This window comes from Tachypleus tridentatus, chromosome 10, assembly GCF_004210375.1.
Source record: "Tachypleus tridentatus isolate NWPU-2018 chromosome 10, ASM421037v1, whole genome shotgun sequence".
NCBI classification, from domain to species: Eukaryota; Metazoa; Arthropoda; class Merostomata; order Xiphosura; family Limulidae; genus Tachypleus; species Tachypleus tridentatus.
In genome coordinates this window covers 114,929,867-114,949,937 of record NC_134834.1, presented here as the reverse complement: position 1 = coordinate 114,949,937, position 20,071 = coordinate 114,929,867, and the positions used below count along the sequence as shown (strand labels likewise).

General features: G+C 30.9%; 1 protein-coding gene across 5 annotated transcripts in view; it reads left to right on the top strand.

Annotated features, from left to right (window-relative positions):
* LOC143230117 (rho GTPase-activating protein 26-like) overlaps positions 1–15,707 on the top strand; it is a 30,036-nt gene extending 14,329 nt beyond the window's left edge. Inside the window, exons 3-8 of one of the 5 annotated variants that reach the window (XM_076463170.1) lie at positions 1,265–1,670; positions 4,034–4,120; positions 10,073–10,115; positions 10,817–10,849; positions 12,889–12,968; positions 15,634–15,707. In XM_076463170.1, coding sequence (XP_076319285.1) covers positions 1,265–1,670; positions 4,034–4,120; positions 10,073–10,115; positions 10,817–10,849; positions 12,889–12,968; positions 15,634–15,671 — 687 coding nt within the window. In that variant the 3' untranslated portion in view covers positions 15,672–15,707. Of the gene's footprint in view, positions 1–1,264; positions 1,671–4,033; positions 4,265–10,072; positions 10,116–10,816; positions 10,850–12,888; positions 12,969–13,702 lie in introns of all 5 variants that reach the window. The other 4 variants (XM_076463168.1, XM_076463167.1, XM_076463172.1 and 1 more) reach the window with 4 other exon arrangements.
* Positions 15,708–20,071: the final 4,364 nt, after the last annotated feature.

The following is a 20,071-nucleotide window of genomic DNA, read 5'->3' as shown; positions in this document are numbered from 1 at the left end:
GTTGGTCACTAGAATTTAATAAAAGCATTTTCTGCTATACAATTCTTTCACATTTGTAAGGTTATACCTACCTTTATTTACTCTTGTGGATTCATTGTTACTGGTTAGGATTTGGTAGCACTTACAAAAATATCTTGTCAACTTGTTTAATAATTTATCGTTATTCATCACTTTCTGTAGTTTATTACAACTTACAGGATCATCTCACAAACTTGTTTAATAATTTATCATTATTCATCACTTTCTGTAGTTTATTACAACTTACAGGATCATCACACAAACTTGTTTAATAATTTATCATTATTCATCACTTTCTGTAGTTTATTACAACTTACAGGATCATCTCACAAACTTGTTTAATAATTTATCGTTATTCATCACTTTCTGTAGTTTATTACAACTTACAGGATCATCTCACAAACTTGTTTAATAATTTATCATTATTCATCACTTTCTGTAGTTTATTACAACTTACAGGATCATCTCACAAACTTGTTTAATAATTTATCATTATTCATCACTTTCTGTAGTTTATTACAACTTTCAGGATCATCTCACAAACTTGTTTAATAATTTATCATTATTCATCACTTTCTGTAGTTTATTACAACTTACAGGATCATCTCACAAACTTGTTTAATAATTTATCGTTATTCATCACTTTCTGTAGTTTATTACAACTTTCAGGATCATCTCACAAACTTGTTTAATAATTTATCATTATTCATCACTTTCTGTAGTTTATTACAACTTACAGGATCATCTCACAAACTTGTTTAATAATTTATCATTATTCATCACTTTCTGTAGTTTATTACAACTTACAGGATCATCTCACAAACTTGTTTAATAATTTATCATTATTCATCACTTTCTGTAGTTTAGTAGAACTTACAGAACTTTCATGTAACTAAAGTAAATGTTTGCAACATGCATGTACTAAAACCACTAAGAAAGGAGTTAATATAGTCATTTTATCATTGCATATTTAAATATTTAGAAATCGTTCTATGACATGACTAGATGGACCAGTTACATGTTTACAGATGTTGTTGTTTACCTTATTTTAAAACTGTTTTTGTAGATATCACTTGTTTATTCTGTCTCTGATGTTTCTTACACATACACTATTTTAGTCAGACAATGGTATAACTGTGTTCTTTCTGGTAAATGTAAAGAATTAATGTTTTAATTTTGTTTGTTTATTGCAGCTTGTTACCTTAAAAAGTACAAAAAGATATAAAACTTATAATTTCATTTTTAGATCTTTGGATCAGTATTAGATTCTGTGGAATTACGGAAGAAAGAGATTTCTTCCCGATCACCAGCATCGCACGTGAACCATTATGGTTCTTCCACCAGTAATGCCGAGCCTGAGGTTCGACAGGGAAGTAAGGGAACATTGACCAGTACAGATTCAAGCCGTTCCCCCGTAGTCCCAGTCAGTAGTGTGCCATCTTCCATGCACCATCCTAGCTTACGTCCAGCTGTCCCACCTTCTTATTTTGAAGCCGTGAATAGCGTACAACGAAACATGCTTGCACATCCCGCTTTCGTCAATCAAACATCACCAACAAATCCTGGTCATCAACAGACCTCTCAAAGTGTAGGTGGACAGCCCCAAGGTGGTCCTCAACGTAGACCTATGGTAGTGTTTAATCCCTTATGTGGTAAGCAAAAATCACGCTACTTATTAAACATCTCACAGATTGTACTGCAAGTAGAATACCCAACTATTTAAAGTAGTTTAAAAATATATAAGGCTAGTGAAATTATGCACCCTTGTGCTTATAATAACTGATGAGAAATTTTCTACATATCTGATATGTAGTGACAATGAGGTAGTGTAACGACCAGTTCTTATACTATTGCTACATGCATAATGTCATTGAACTTTTTACTTCATTGGTATTTTTATAAAGTCTAGAAACAAGTCTTTTAGTCTTTACTATTATAAAGTCTAGAAACAACTCTTTTAGTCTTTACTATGTAGCTTCCAAGTAGTTTGAACATCATTCATGTATTTGTTGCTTGTAACATTTCCACTGAAATTAGAAAATAATATAAACAACTTATAACACGAAACAGTCAGTTCTAAATTGTGTATATACATTTTATTCCAGTGACCTACACTCTGAAGATTGAATTAACAAGTCAAGTTACAATCTTTAAAGATGTCCAAAACACAGTAACTAAACTGAACTTGGTGACTTGTAATATTAAAACAAAAATTACTGATATTGAAAGTGAAATATATTAAAATACTAAATATAATAATGTCAGCTTTAAAAATGACATTAAACATTAGTTATAATTATGTAGGATATATATCATTGTTAACTGGAGTGTATCTAACAAGAACTGTCCATAAGTCATTGTTAACTGTAGTGTATCTAACAAGAACTGTCCATACGTCATTGTTAACTGTAGTGTATCTAACAAGAACTGTCCATAAGTCATTGTTAACTGGAGTGTATCTAACAAGAACTGTCCATAAGTCATTGTTAACTGGAGTGTATCTAACAAGAACTGTCCATAAGTCATTGTTAACTGGAGTGTATCTAACAAGAACTGTCCATAAGTCATTGTTAACTGGAGTGTATCTAACAAGAACTGTCCATAAGTCATTGTTAACTGGAGTGTATCTAACAAGAACTGTCCATAAGTCATTGTTAACTGGAGTGTATCTAACAAGAACTGTCCATAAGTCATTGTTAACTGGAGTGTATCTAACAAGAACTGTCCATAAGTCATTGTTAACTGGAGTGTATCTAACAAGAACTGTCCATAAGTCATTTGTTAACTGGAGTGTATCTAACAAGAACTGTCCATAAGTCATTGTTAACTGGAGTGTATCTAACAAGAACTGTCCATAAGTCATTTGTTAACTGGAATGTATCTAACAAGAACTGTCCATAAAAGTAATTCTTGTTAACTGGAATGTATCTAACAAGAACTGCCCATAAGTCATTGTTAACTGTAGTGTATCTAAATAGAATTGCCCTTAACAGACATTGTTAATTGTAGTGTATCTAACAAGAACTGCCTATGAAAGTAATTCTTGTTAACTGTAGTGCATCTAACAAAAACTGTCCATAAAAGTAATTCTTGTTAACTGTAGTGCATCTAACAAAACTGTCCATAAAAGTAATTCTTGTTAACTGTAGTGTATCTAAATAGAATTGCCCTTAACAGACATTGTTAACTGTAGTGTATCTAAATAGAATTGCCCTTAACAGACATTGTTAACTGTAGTGTATCTAAATAGAATTGTCCTTAACAGACATTGTTAACTGTAGTGTATCTAACAAGAACTGCCCATAAGTCATTGTTAACTGTAGTGCATCTAACAAGAACTGCCCATAACAGTCATTCTTTTTAACTGTACTGTATCTAACAAGAATTGCCCATAATGGTCATTGGTAACTGTAGTGCATCTAACAAGAACTTGCAACCATTCACTGATGTCTTTATTCTGCTTTTTGTAGTAATAGTATTTAATTTAACATAAACTAAGATCTGACTCACTGTTTAAAATGTAATTTACATTGATTTTAAGATCTAGTTTAGCAACGTATTTAAATGTTTAAACGTCCAGAAGATGGCACTGTTGTCATTGTTGGTGATGCCTAGTCCATTCCAACCTTTGGAAATTAATTTCATTTCCAAAGAGAGAAGAATGCTTGACACAGTTGGAGAAAATTTAGTTTTGATTGAGGTGACAATAACAATGAAAATGAGCAGAAAGATATGAATGAATGGCTACAAGTTCTTCTTTCTAGATACAATCCAGGTAAGATTTGTGATGAGCCACAAAGGGAACTGATGTTTGTAACATTTAGCAATACTTAATGAATGTCATTTTTAATGTAGAGTTTTTAAATATATTTTGCTTTCTGTTTCCATGAATTATTTTTTTGGCATGGAGAGTTAACTTACCAGAAGTGAAATTACCTGCAACTGTTTGTTTTTATTTATATAGATAAGTAAATAGTATAAATATTTTATTTTTCTCCATTTTATGAACTCTCAGACAAACAACAACCTGCCTCAAGTAGCAGCAGCAGCGAGTCTCTCAATTCTCGACCAGGAACTACGTCTAACCAGTCTTCTCAGTCAAGTAAGATTGACCCACCCCATGGTGTGAGTGAAGGGGGCAAGCTACCTGGTGTGTGTGGGTCTGGGAATAGGGCAGGAATGGAGAGCATGATTTACCACAGGGCAGGGGGTAATGCAGGAATGATGCAAAGACGGGTCATTATGGGTAACTTAAATAGTTGTTACAGTATGCTTTACCTGTCAGGGGGTTAAAATCCTGTGCCATAACAGAATTGGTTATTTTGTTTTTTGCTTGTTCATGTAAACTGACTAAACAAAAGCATGCTTTAGAAAAACCTCGGGATTACTTCTTAATCGCTTTCTTTGCAGCTTACCCTTTTCTCTGTTGTTTAAAGTTTTTTCTAGCTCTGTATTTAAATAGATGCCAAAATAGTCCTAATTCATACGTGTTATGCAGTGTTTTAGTCCTAATTGATCATTATTTTATAAGTATTTGGTAGTATTTTAGTCCTAACTGATCATTATTTCATACGTGTTATGCAGTGTTTTAGTCTTAATTGATCATTGTTTTATAAGTATTCGGTAGTATCTTAGTCCTAACTGATCATTATTTTATACGTGTTATGCAGTGTTTTAGTCCTAATTGATCATTATTTTATAAGTATTCTGTAGTATTTTAGTCCTAACTGATCATTATTTCATACGTGTTATGCAGTGTTTTAGTCCTAACTGATCATTATTTCATAGGTGTTAGGCAGGTTTTTACTACTAGCAGATGTACCAGTGTCATGTATTGTGGTAGATTTATAAAGTTTTTTATTTTTAACATTGGAAATAGAAATATTAAAAATACATAAGAATCAAAGTCTTCCTGTCTGTATGGCTTGATTATTTAAATAGTGTTTTCTAATTTCTTTATGAATAAATAACGTGGTTTAAAAACATCTTGCTCTTAGTAAAGATATGTCTGTCTTACAAGTATGTATAAACAATTTGTCAAAAAGAAATATCTCGAATTATGGGAGTTGAAAGTGTAATTTACTGGTACGATTAACGTTTTAGAAATTATGAAAAAGAAGTTGTTTCTGTTTCTGTCCTAAATATGTCAATAATAACTGAAAGTACATCGACTGTACTTACAGGACAAGTACCATATAAAGGAACATCTACATATTAGTTTAGAATCACAGGACAAGTACCGTATAAAGGAACATCTAAATATTAGTTTAGAATCACAGGACAAGTACCATATAAAGGAACATCTACATATTAGTTTAGAATCACAGGACAAGTACCGTATAAAGGAACATCTAAATATTAGTTTAGAATCACAGGACAAGTACCATATAAAGGAACATCTAAATATTAGAATAGAATCACAGGACAAGTACCATATAAAGGAACATCTAAATACTAGTTTAGAATCACAGGACAAGTACCATATAAAGGAACATCTAAATACTAGTTTAGAATCACAGGACAAGTACCATATAAAGGAACATCTAAATACTAGTTTAGAATCACAGGACAAGTACCATATAAAGGAACATCTAAATACTAGTTTAGAATCACAGGACAAGTACCATATAAAGGAACATCTAAATACTAGTTTAGAATCACAGGACAAGTACCATATAAAGGAACATCTACATATTAGTTTAGAATCACAGGACAAGTACCGTATAAAGGAACATCTAAATATTAGTTTAGAATCACAGGACAAGTACCATATAAAGGAACATCTACATATTAGTTTAGAATCACAGGACAAGTACCGTATAAAGGAACATCTAAATATTAGTTTAGAATCACAGGACAAGTACCATATAAAGGAACATCTAAATATTAGAATAGAATCACAGGACAAGTACCATATAAAGGAACATCTAAATACTAGTTTAGAATCACAGGACAAGTACCATATAAAGGAACATCTAAATACTAGTTTAGAATCACAGGACAAGTACCATATAAAGGAACATCTAAATACTAGTTTAGAATCACAGGACAAGTACCATATAAAGGAACATCTAAATACTAGTTTAGAATCACAGGACAAGTACCATATAAAGGAACATCTAAATATTAGTTTAGAATCACAGGACAAGTACCATATAAAGGAACATCTAAATATTAGAATAGAATCACAGGACAAGTACCATATAAAGGAACATCTAAATACTAGTTTAGAATCACAGGACAAGTACCATATAAAGGAACATCTAAATACTAGTTTAGAATCACAGGACAAGTACCATATAAAGGAACATCTAAATACTAGTTTAGAATCACAGGACAAGTACCATATAAAGGAACATCTAAATACTAGTTTAGAATCACAGGACAAGTACCATATAAAGGAACATCTAAATACTAGTTTAGAATCACAGGACAAGTACCATATAAAGGAACATCTAAATATTAGAATAGAATCACAGGACAAGTACCATATAAAGGAACATCTAAATACTAGTTTAGAATCACAGGACAAGTACCATATAAAGGAACATCTAAATACTAGTTTAGAATCACAGGACAAGTACCATATAAAGGAACATCTAAATACTAGTTTAGAATCACAGGACAAGTACCATATAAAGGAACATCTAAATATTAGTTTAGAATCACAGGACAAGTACCATATAAAGGAACATCTACATATTAGTTTAGAATCACAGGACAAGTACCATATAAAGGAACATCTAAATATTAGTTTAGAATCACAGGACAAGTACCATATAAAGGAACATCTATGTATTAGTTTAGAATCACAGGACAAGTACCATATAAAGGAACATCTAAATACTAGTTTAGAATCACAGGACAAGTACCATATAAAGGAACATCTACATATTAGTTTAGAATCACAGGACAAGTACCATATAAAGGAACATCTAAATACTAGTTTAGAATCACAGGACAAGTACCATATAAAGGAACATCTAAATACTAGTTTAGAATCACAGGACAAGTACCATATAAAGGAACATCTAAATATTAGTTTAGAATCACAGGACAAGTACCATATAAAGGAACATCTACATATTAGTTTAGAATCACAGGACAAGTACCATATAAAGGAACATCTACATATTAGTTTAGAATCACAGGACAAGTACCATATAAAGGAACATCTAAATACTAGTTTAGAATCACAGGACAAGTACCATATAAAGGAACATCTAAATACTAGTTTAGAATCACAGGACAAGTACCATATAAAGGAACATCTAAATACTAGTTTAGAATCACAGGACAAGTACCATATAAAGGAACATCTACATATTAGTTTAGAATCACAGGACAAGTACCATATAAAGGAACATCTAAATACTAGTTTAGAATCACAGGACAAGTACCATATAAAGGAACATCTAAATACTAGTTTAGAATCACAGGACAAGTACCATATAAAGGAACATCTAAATACTAGTTTAGAATCACAGGACAAGTACCATATAAAGGAACATCTAAATATTAGTTTAGAATCACAGGACAAGTACCATATAAAGGAACATCTAAATATTAGTTTAGAATCACAGGACAAGTACCATATAAAGGAACATCTAAATACTAGTTTAGAATCACAGGACAAGTACCATATAAAGGAACATCTAAATACTAGTTTAGAATCACAGGACAAGTACCATATAAAGGAACATCTAAATACTAGTTTAGAATCACAGGACAAGTACCATATAAAGGAACATCTAAATACTAGTTTAGAATCACAGGACAAGTACCATATAAAGGAACATCTAAATACTAGTTTAGAATCACAGGACAAGTACCATATAAAGGAACATCTAAATACTAGTTTAGAATCACAGGACAAGTACCATATAAAGGAACATCTAAATACTAGTTTAGAATCACAGGACAAGTACCATATAAAGGAACATCTAAATACTAGTTTAGAATCACAGGACAAGTACCATATAAAGGAACATCTAAATACTAGTTTAGAATCACAGGACAAGTACCATATAAAGGAACATCTAAATACTAGTTTAGAATCACAGGACAAGTACCATATAAAGGAACATCTAAATATTAGTTTAGAATCACAGGACAAGTACCATATAAAGGAACATCTAAATACTAGTTTAGAATCACAGGACAAGTACCATATAAAGGAACATCTAAATACTAGTTTAGAATCACAGGACAAGTACCATATAAAGGAACATCTAAATACTAGTTTAGAATCACAGGACAAGTACCATATAAAGGAACATCTAAATACTAGTTTAGAATCACAGGACAAGTACCATATAAAGGAACATCTAAATACTAGTTTAGAATCACAGGACAAGTACCATATAAAGGAACATCTAAATATTAGTTTAGAATCACAGGACAAGTACCATATAAAGGAACATCTAAATACTAGTTTAGAATCACAGGACAAGTACCATATAAAGGAACATCTAAATACTAGTTTAGAATCACAGGACAAGTACCATATAAAGGAACATCTAAATACTAGTTTAGAATCACAGGACAAGTACCATATAAAGGAACATCTAAATACTAGTTTAGAATCACAGGACAAGTACCATATAAAGGAACATCTAAATACTAGTTTAGAATCACAGGACAAGTACCATATAAAGGAACATCTATGTATTAGTTTAGAATCACAGGACAAGTACCATATAAAGGAACATCTATGTATTAGTTTAGAATCACAGGACAAGTACCATATAAAGGAACATCTAAATACTAGTTTAGAATCACAGGACAAGTACCATATAAAGGAACATCTAAATACTAGTTTAGAATCACAGGACAAGTACCATATAAAGGAACATCTAAATACTAGTTTAGAATCACAGGACAAGTACCATATAAAGGAACATCTATGTATTAGTTTAGAATCACAGGACAAGTACCATATAAAGGAACATCTAAATACTAGTTTAGAATCACAGGACAAGTACCATATAAAGGAACATCTAAATACTAGTTTAGAATCACAGGACAAGTACCATATAAAGGAACATCTAAATATTAGAATAGAATCACAGGACAAGTACCATATAAAGGAACATCTAAATACTAGTTTAGAATCACAGGACAAGTACCATATAAAGGAACATCTAAATACTAGTTTAGAATCACAGGACAAGTACCATATAAAGGAACATCTACATATTAGTTTAGAATCACAGGACAAGTACCATATAAAGGAACATCTAAATATTAGTTTAGAATCACAGGACAAGTACCATATAAAGGAACATCTAAATATTAGTTTAGAATCACAGGACAAGTACCATATAAAGGAACATCTAAATACTAGTTTAGAATCACAGGACAAGTACCATATAAAGGAACATCTAAATACTAGTTTAGAATCACAGGACAAGTACCATATAAAGGAACATCTAAATACTAGTTTAGAATCACAGGACAAGTACCATATAAAGGAACATCTACATATTTGTTTAGAATCACAGGACAAGTACCATATAAAGGAACATCTACATATTAGTTTAGAATCACAGGACAAGTACCATATAAAGGAACATCTAAATATTAGTTTAGAATCACAGGACAAGTACCATATAAAGGAACATCTACATATTAGTTTAGAATCACAGGACAAGTACCATATAAAGGAACATCTACATATTAGTTTAGAATCACAGGACAAGTACCATATAAAGGAACATCTAAATATTAGTTTAGAATCACAGGACAAGTACCATATAAAGGAACATCTAAATATTAGTTTAGAATCACAGGACAAGTACCATATAAAGGAACATCTACATATTAGTTTAGAATCACAGGACAAGTACCATATAAAGGAACATCTAAATATTAGTTTAGAATCACAGGACAAGTACCATATAAAGGAACATTTACATATTAGTTTATCTTCAACTACCATATAAAGGATTTATATATCTTATGTAAGTTACACTCTAACAGTCTTCTCTGTTTAAGAGGTGTTTATGTTGTTAAGAAACAAATGAATAATTTTGTTATTGTATTTTTTCAACAGGTGCTACTGATAGCTTCTCTTCAGTTGGTCCAGCAGATCAGATGTGAGTTCTATTCTTCAGTTACTTAATAAACACTTTATTACTGTAAACATAATAAATTTAAAGAGATACAGTTTTTAACTATGAAGAAGTAAAACTGCTGAAAACTAACAATATAAAAAGTCTCACTTTATTTAAAGGTATTTCTTCTGCTTCAAGTGTCACTGGGGTCCTGTTTAGTCATGTTTAGTTCTGTTCCTTCTGAGAAACTTGTAGTACATCCAATTTTCACTGACATGCTGTGTCATGATATACACATGATACAGAATTTCAGCGATATTGGAGAAATGACCAATACCATTGAAAGATGAAAACTAAGAAATGACCTACAGGATCTCAGTGACAATGGAAAAGTAGAGGTACCTTGGAAACAGTAAAGTTAAGAAACTCCCACTGTTAATATGTAGTTTAGTTTTGTTATAATGCACCCTTGGTATCATATTTGTTAATATTTAGTTTAGTTTTGTTATAACATACCCTTGGTATCTTATTCGTTAATACTTAGTTTAGTTTTGTTATAACACACCCTTGGTATCATATTAGTTAATACTTAGTTAAGTTTTGTTATAACACACCCTTGGTATCTTATTCGTTAATACTTAGTTTAGTTTTGTTATAACACACCCTTGGTATCATATTAGTTGTTTTTACTGTTTAGTTTTATTTCCATCTCTTTTGTGAACTGAACGTTTTTCTTTTTACAGATTAAAATCTAAAAAGTCATCCAATAATGGATAGTAAGTAGAACTTTACATTTTAGTATGTGTTAACTGACATTTTGTAATCACTACAACTAGTGTAAACTGTAAGAGTTAGTGTGTGTTAAGTGATATTTTGTAATCACTACAACTAGTGTAAACTGTAAGAGTTAGTGTGTGTTAAGTGATATTTTGTAATCACTACAACTAGTGTAAACTGTAAGAGTTAGTGTGTGTTAAGTGATATTTTGTAATCACTACAACTAGTGTAAACTGTAAGAGTTAGTGTGTGTTAAGTGATATTTTGTAATCACTACAACTAGTGTAAACTGTAAGAGTTAGTGTGTGTTAACTGACATTTTGTAATCACTACAACTAGGGTAAACTGTAACAGTTAGTGTGTGTTAAGTGATATTTTGTAATCACTACAACCACTGTAAACTGTAAGAGTTAGTGTGTTAGTGTGTGTTAACTGATATTTTGTAATCACTACAACTAGTGTAAACTGTAAGAGTTAGTGTGTGCTAACTGACATTTTGTAATCACTACAACTAGTGTAAACTGTAAGAGTTAGTGTGTGTTAACTGTAAGAGTTTGTGTGTGTTAAGTGATATTTTATAATTACTACAACTTGTGTAAACTGTAAGAGTTAGTGTGTGTTAACAGATATTTTGTAATCACTACAACTAGTGTAAACTGTAAGAGTTAGTGTGTGCTAACTGACATTTTGTAATCACTACAACTAGTGTAAACTGTAAGAGTTAGTGTGTGTTAACTGTAAGAGTTTGTGTGTGTTAAGTGATATTTTATAATTACTACAACTTGTGTAAACTGTAAGAGTTAGTGTGTGTTAACAGATAATTTGTAATCACTACAACTAGTGTAAACTGTAAGAGTTAGTGTGTGTTAACAGATATTTTGTAATCACTACAACTAGTGTAAACTGTAAGAGTTAGTGTGTGTTAACAGATATTTTGTAATCACTACAACCAGTGTAAACTGTAAGAGTTAGTGTGTCTTAACAGATATTTTGTAATCACTACAACTAGGGTAAACTGTAAGAGTTAGTGTGTGCTAACTGACATTTTGTAATCACTACAACTAGTGTAAACTGTAAGAGTTAGTGTGTGTTAACTGTAAGAGTTTGTGTGTGTTAAGTGATATTTTATAATTACTACAACTTGTGTAAACTGTAAGAGTTAGTGTGTGTTAACAGATAATTTGTAATCACTACAACTAGTGTAAACTGTAAGAGTTAGTGTGTGTTAACAGATATTTTGTAATCACTACAACTAGTGTAAACTGTAAGAGTTAGTGTGTGTTAACAGATATTTTGTAATCACTACAACCAGTGTAAACTGTAAGAGTTAGTGTGTCTTAACAGATATTTTGTAATCACTACAACTAGGGTAAACTGTAAGAGTTAGTGTGTGCTAACTGACATTTTGTAATCACTACAACTAGTGTAAACTGTAAGAGTTAGTGTGTGTTAACTGTAAGAGTTTGTGTGTGTTAAGTGATATTTTATAATTACTACAACTTGTGTAAACTGTAAGAGTTAGTGTGTGTTAACAGATATTTTGTAATCACTACAACTAGTGTAAACTGTAAGAGTTAGTGTGTGTTAACAGATATTTTGTAATCACTACAACCAGTGTAAACTGTAAGAGTTAGTGTGTCTTAACAGATATTTTATAATTACTACAACTTGTGTAAAGTGTAAGAGTTTGTGTGTGTTAACAGACATTTTGTAATCACTACAACTAGTGTAAACTGTAAGAGTTAGTGTGTGTTAACATATATTTTATAATTACTACAACTTGTGTAAACTGTAAGAGTTTGTGTGTGTTAACAGACATTTTGTAATCACTACAACTAGTGTAAACTGTAAGAGTTAGTGTGTCTTAACAGATATCTTGTAATCACTACAACTAGTGTAAACTGTAAGAGTTAGTGTGTGCTAACTGACATTTTGTAATCACTACAACTAGTGTAAACTGTAAGAGTTAGTGTGTGTTAACAGATATTTTGTAATCACTAAAACTTGTAATTCTTTGTCATTTTTGTCTTATTTTCAGTCGAGTTCGAACTTTATTTTCTTGTGTTGGTGAAAATATTACAGAGCTCACTTTTGAACCAAACGAAATAATTGAAGATGGTAAGTACCTGTACATTAGATGGTTGTTATTTTAACTAATTAAAACAACCGAATATAGTAAGTTTGTGTGTCACGTTATTAACTGTGTTATTGGCATTGAAAAATTAAATAATGTGTTTATAATCTTGTATGAAGTAACATTAATTAATTACCTCATAAGTAGTCACAGGTATAAAGGATTTACTGATCCTTAACCATGGAATAGAAGCTGTGAAGGATTTACTGATCCTTAACCAAGGAACAGAAGCTGTGAAGGATTTACTGATACCTAACCAAGGAACAGAAGCTGTGAAAGATTTACTGATCCTTAACCATGGAATAGAAGCTGTGAAGGATTTACTGATCCTTAATCAAGGAACAGAAGCTGTGAAGGATTTACTGATCCTTAACCATGGAATAGAAGTTGTGAAGGATTTACTGATCCTTAACCAAGGAACAGAAGCTGTGAAGGATTTACTGATCCTTAACCATGGAATAGAAGTTGTGAAGGATTTACTGATCCTCAACCAAGGAACAGAAGCTGTGAAGGATTTACTGATCCTTAACCATGGAATAGAAGTTGTGAAGGATTTACTGATCCTTACCCATGGAATAGAAGCTGTTAAGATTTCACTGATCCTTAACCAAGGAATAGAAGGAGTTAAAGATTTACTGTTAAAATGTATATTAAAAGTAAATTTGTCTTTTTTTATTTCATTTTCTGTATTTTCAGTTTTTGTTTTATAAATTTCCAGTTCGTCCATCAAGAGAGCCAGGGTGGCTAGAAGGCCGTCTCAGAGGTCGTACGGGTTTGATTCCAGAAAATTATGTTGAACCATACCCATGATTGTTATGTTTATGGGAACAAATGTGACCAAAAGCTAAGCAATAAGAACCTATGTGTTTATAACTTATGCAACATATTTGTGAAAAATAGCAACAAAGCACGTAATGTGTACTGTTTTTTGTTTAAAGTCTTCAAACATCTGTCTCTAGAGACTCAGTAGATTAGAAGATTTGATGGAGATACTTTTTAATTTCACTCTTATAGTAAGAATATTGTGCCTCATGCAGAAATTGTATCTAGAGCCTTCTTTGATCAAGCCCAGCTACAGCACCCCTGGTGTCAATTCTGAAGAACTATATGATCTGTAAATAGTTGTAAACAGCCATGAAGATCGAACAGGTTGTGTGTGTTTTTTGGAATGGACACTCTGATTGGATAAATATAAGTACATATAAATGAATATTTTGGTGTGGGCTTGCAGGTGGAGAGTTCTTCTGGTCTTATACTTAATTTTTTATGAAGTTTTAAAACTTATCTCTCTTGTTCATTTTGTCAACTTTGCTTTTTTGGATGGCAAGGGAGGAACCAATGAAATAGCAGTTTTGAATGTTGAATACAAGGCCACATGTCTCTCACATTCACACCTGTCCTGGTGAGCAGGTGTCTGAGAAGATGGAGCAGTGTGTGTATGTGTTTTCATATTCACTGCTAGTTATTTTTACATGTATCTTCATTTGCTTGTTGGTGTTTTATGACCAGTACCTTTGTATGATTTTTTTTTTGTCGTTTATTGAAACAGTTTTAATAATTTTTTGATATGACCATAAAATATGTCGTATAAAGAATATATCACTATGATTATATACTCATGTTAGTTACATGTTAAGTGAATGTAATGATAATATAATTGAATACATCAAAAACTGAAGGTAAAAGGTAGACCAATGTTTTGACTTATGTAGTTTTCAAAGGATAAAAGACAGAAATAATTATAGAAGTAAAAGGTTTTAGAAACATTTTGGTAAATTATATATTTCCAGCAAAGTATATGAAATTCTAAATCAAAATGTTTGTATTTTTGTGTCATTCCAGGAAATTCATTTATGATGTCATCAGGAAAAGTATAATATTAATGCTTACCCCCCAAAAAAAAAAAAAAAAGAAAGAAAAAAGATTTATCCCTCTTTTTGTGATCATTGTAAATTGACAGTTGTATACACTTCTTGTTAGTAAACTGTAATATCCTGTTAAAGTTGGAATTTATTTCATTTAAAATAAAATTGTTAGTGTATTACATTTGTGAAACCAAAACTTCTGTAGTGTTTCCTGAAGAACATTTGTGATGGTTTTAAAGTAATTGTGAAGATTATTTTTACCTTCTTAGTTTGGTTTATACACACGTACATATGATTCTACGTTTTACTGTAATTATCACCGAAGAAGACAAGTTATTATGTAGTGGATTCACTGCTTTTATTTGGTGAAATACAACTTAATAAATACTGTAAATGCTGTTTTTTTAGTATCCCAGTGGATCATGCTGAGTTTAAGCCTGAAAATCATTGAGTTAACCCATTGACTGCTGATTCGCATTAGGTTTGCCTCCAGCAGTGGGATGCCACATATAGTATATGGGATTTAGCTGCAGTTAATGGGTTAATAAACGTATTATAAAACGCGAAGCTTCCCAACATTCCACAAAATTATCTCAGGAATGGGAACAACAGCGCCTCCTTTTGATCCATGGTGTTACTACACTGTTTATAAGTATATATTACATAGTTTGTCTGTTGTATATTGAGATGTTTTAAGTTGATTTGTGTAATAAAATTTGTCAGATTTGTTTTAATAAAAATTACATCTAAAAGAAGTCAAAGGAAGATCGTTAACTGTCCACAGATGGCGCCACCACTTTCCATTGGAGTGACCCTATGTAAACCTGAGGTTTAAAGAATAAACATCCATCTGTCCAACTTACAGTTTCCTTTTTCTCAATTGTGTGTCCATTATGTGATCATTTTTTACCGTATCCATCCACTTTTATGTAAAAATATAATTACATTTATATCCAATACAGCTCTTTGTTTTTACTTGTCAAATAGATCGTCAAATATGAAATAATATTAATGAATAGCAAACACAATGAACAAAGATGAAAAAGCAGTAACAAACAATTAAAACTACTACAACGTCAAAATTACTACACAATAATTACTTACAGAGAGTTGCCCTTATGAGACTATACGCTTGTTTCGATGTCTTCATCTTCAGGGCTAATGGTCAAAGCAAGGTTATGACTGATATACCTCCATATCAAAACGTCATCCAGACATAAACTACTCAAAGTTACGTCTGTCTAGTACTTTACTAATTCTAGACCTAAATCAAATTCCTTTTTTAACACAATATCTTTGTGTTTTTATTTCTCTTGTATTTAGTTCTACATTAAATTGTTTTATCAACTTAATGCTAGTCTATAAAATGAGATGTTACCGTCACATGTTCTGATAACACTGATTCATTTACTTTGTAGTTTTCTGCTGGGTTTTATGTTTCCTGACCCCGTATTTTAAAATTGTACATGTTTGGTATCAATATAAATTAGACTACAAAGACAAGAAAACTTGTAACTCCTGCATTTATTAATTTTCTCTATTCTATATTTTGTATTCACGAGACACACAAGAGACAAGTGTTATCTTACATTCTGTGTGTATATTTATTATATTACTAGTCCTCTAGACAGGCCTTGACAACGGTAAAGAAACTCTAATGTTATCTACTTTACGTTTTCCATTTAAAATTTGTACATATTAACACCCTTATTTTACTGATATGTTTATGATACAATCTATCACTAAGTTTTGGGTTTATACCTTCTGTCTACGTTCTAATAAACTTACCACTGTGTTTACATCACAATTGTGAGCACGTTTTTTAGGCTATAAACACAGATAGTTTTTGTACCCGTGTGTGTTGGTACCATCACAGAAAATGTTTTTCTAAACACAAGTTGAGAGTCGACTGTTGCTCCCTTTAACGATTACATAAAAAACAACAACAAACATTTAGCTAACCCTCTTTTCCTTCGTTATTGTAAATCTAAAGGTAGGGTTGATCTAATTATGATGTTTATCAAGTCATACTGGAAACGTGTCATCTACATGTAAACAACACTAACAAATGTATTTCCCACCTTAAAATATGGGTTTCATACAATAATGCTTAAACCTCAAAATTTCATTCATCTCGAGTAAATACCTTACTCGCATTGAATATAAGATTTGTATAGAATAACAAAAATTTATAATATAAAATTTGTTTTCAAAACATCAAAAGATATTTATATATAGCTTTGAATATCTTACGAAAATAATTATATTTTTTAAACGACGATATAAGTATGTGTTTTAATTCAACAGTAAGGTCTAATTTTGCACGACCTAAAATTCACGAAAAACGAAGTGTTAAACACTTGAGATTTTAATAAAAACAACATCTTTTTACTAAACCATAACTCCAGTGCATATTTTTGTTAAGCGAAAGATAAAGAGTTTGATAAATAAATCCGAAACTTTAATATTTCACAAATTTGTTAAAATATATTGTCAATTTCTAACACTGCTTACCTTTAGTCATAGAGTAAAACACGATCCAAGATGGGCAAACTTTTCCTATAATTTTTGTGGTGTAAAAACGTGAAAATTTTCAGTGAAATTCTGTTTTTGAAAAGTCCATGTGGAATGTATAATTTTCCGTGAAGAAAATGAAAATCTGCGACACATCTTCCCCAAATACAAAGGCTTTACGTTTTATCTCGAAAATATACGATTTTTTAAATCAGAGCCCTAATGGGTATTTTGATATACAAAGAATTACCTGTAGCATTGATTATGAGTCTTTCATAGCAGAACATCAAATCTAAGACACAGAAATGTTTCTTAAAACACAAAAGGCTATAGCTTTAAATATTTTAACGGATATAATTATATTATTTAAATGTTGTGTGAGCGTGTAGTTTAGTGCAGAAGTAATGCTTGATTTCATAGGCCTAAAAACATTAAAAACTAGCTACTTAAAGTTTAACGGAAAAATATTTTCAAAATCATAAAAACAACATGTCTTTTACTAAACCATAAATCTAGTGTTCATTTCTTTGAAAAATAGATAAAGCAAAATACTGTATAGTTGGTAAAAGAATCCGAAACTTTAGAATTTACAAATTTGGTGAAATATATTGGAAATTCGTCACACTTTATCTTTAGTGCAAGGGTAAAACGCTATTAAAGAGTAGTAAAAATTTAATAAAGTCTTTAAGGTGTAGAAACGTTAATTTTCTCAAAAAATTTATTTTTGACAAATCCATATTGAATGCATAATTTCACTTGAAAATAGGGACTCGTAATCTGAGGGTCGCGGGCTCAAATCCCCGTCACCCCAAACATGCTCGTCTATTTAGGCGTGGGGTCATTGTAATGTTACGATCAATCCCATAATTCGTTGGTAAAAGAGTAGCCCAAGAGTTGGCTGTGGGTAGTAATGACTAGCTGCCTTTCCGCTAATCTTACACTGCAAAATTAAGGGCAGCTAAGGCAGATAGTCCTCGTGTAGCTTTGTCCAAAATTCAAAACAAACCAAACCTTTCGGCTACTAAACTGCTTTTATATGAATCAAGTAAGTTTTTTCAAGTTCCAACAACGTTCTAGTGAGTTTTCATGAATAAATATTGTTATTTTCTATCCTCAAGACTCTTCTACAACTTTCGAAAACAGGCGAGACTTGCGCAATTCAGTCACGAACATATGTCACTTGTAAAAACAATTACCTACACTGAAACAAAAATACGCGTTAAAACAAACGTATAACAGTAAATTCGCTACAGTCTCGCTTCTACTTCCTTCAAACTGCGATAGTATTGTTTTCTTCCTTCCTTCCTGGTTTGACTTTGTACTTCCTTCTAACAGTCTAACTGTAATGATGTTGTTTTCTTATTTTAGTTGTAGTTTGTTGGTTTTATTTGGTACTTCCTTCTGACTGTAACGATGTTGTTTTCTTATTTCATTTATAGTTTGTTGGTTTTAATTTGTACTTCCCTCTGACTGTAATGATGTTGTTTTCTTATTTTATTTATAGTTTGTTGGTTTTAGTTTGTACTTCCTCCTAACTGTAATGATGTTGTTTTCTTATTTTATTTATAGTTTGCTGGTTTTAGTTTGTACTTCCCTCTGACTGTAATGATGTTGCTTTCATATTTTATTTATAGTTTGTTGGTTTTAGTTTGTACTTCCTTCTAACAGTAATGATGTTGTTTTATTATCTTAATTATAGTTTGTTGGTTTTAGTTTGTACTTCCTTCTAACTGTAATGATGTTGTTTTCTTATTTTATTTATAGTTTGTTGGTTTTAGTTTGTACTTCCTTCTGACTGTAATGATGTTGTTTTCTTATTTTATTTATAGTTTGTTGGTTTTATTTTGTACTTCCTTCTGACTGTAATGATGTTGTTTTCTTATTTTATTTATAGTTTGTTGGTTTTAATTTGTACTTCCTTCTAACTGTAATGATGTTGTTTTCTTATTTTATTTATAGTTTGTTGGTTTTATTTTGTACTTCCTTCTAACTGTAATGATGTTGTTTTCTTATTTTATTTATAGTTTGTTGGTTTTAGTTTGTACTTCCTTCTAACTGTAATGATGTTGTTTTCTTATTTTATTTATAGTTTGTTGGTTTTAGTTTGTACTTCCTTCTGACTGTAATGATGTTGTTTTCTTATTTTATTTATAGTTTGTTGGTTTTAGTTTGTACTTCCTTCTAACTGTAATGATGTTGTTTTCTTATTTTATTTATAGTTTGTTGGTTTTAATTTGTACTTCCTTCTGACTGTAATGATGTTGTTTTCTTATTTTATTTATAGTTTGTTGGTTTTAATTTGTACTTCCTCTGACTGTAATGATGTTGTTTTCTTATTTTAATTATAGTTTGTTGGTTTTATTTTGTACTTCCTTCTAACTGTAATAATGTTGTTTTCTTATTTTATTTATAGTTTCTTGGTTTTAGTTTGTACTTCCTTCTGACTGTAATGATGTTGTTTTCTTATTTTATTTATAGTTTGTTGGTTTTAGTTTGTACTTCCTTCTAACTGCGATGATGTTGTTTTCTTATTTTCTTCCTAATTTTTTTTTATTCTGTACTTCCTTCTAACTTTAATGATGTTGTTTTCTTATTTTATTTATAGTTTGTTGGTTTTAGTTTGTACTTCCTTCTAACTGTAATGATGTTGTTTTCTTATTTTATTTATAGTTTGTTGGTTTTAGTTTGTACTTCCTTCTGACTGTAAT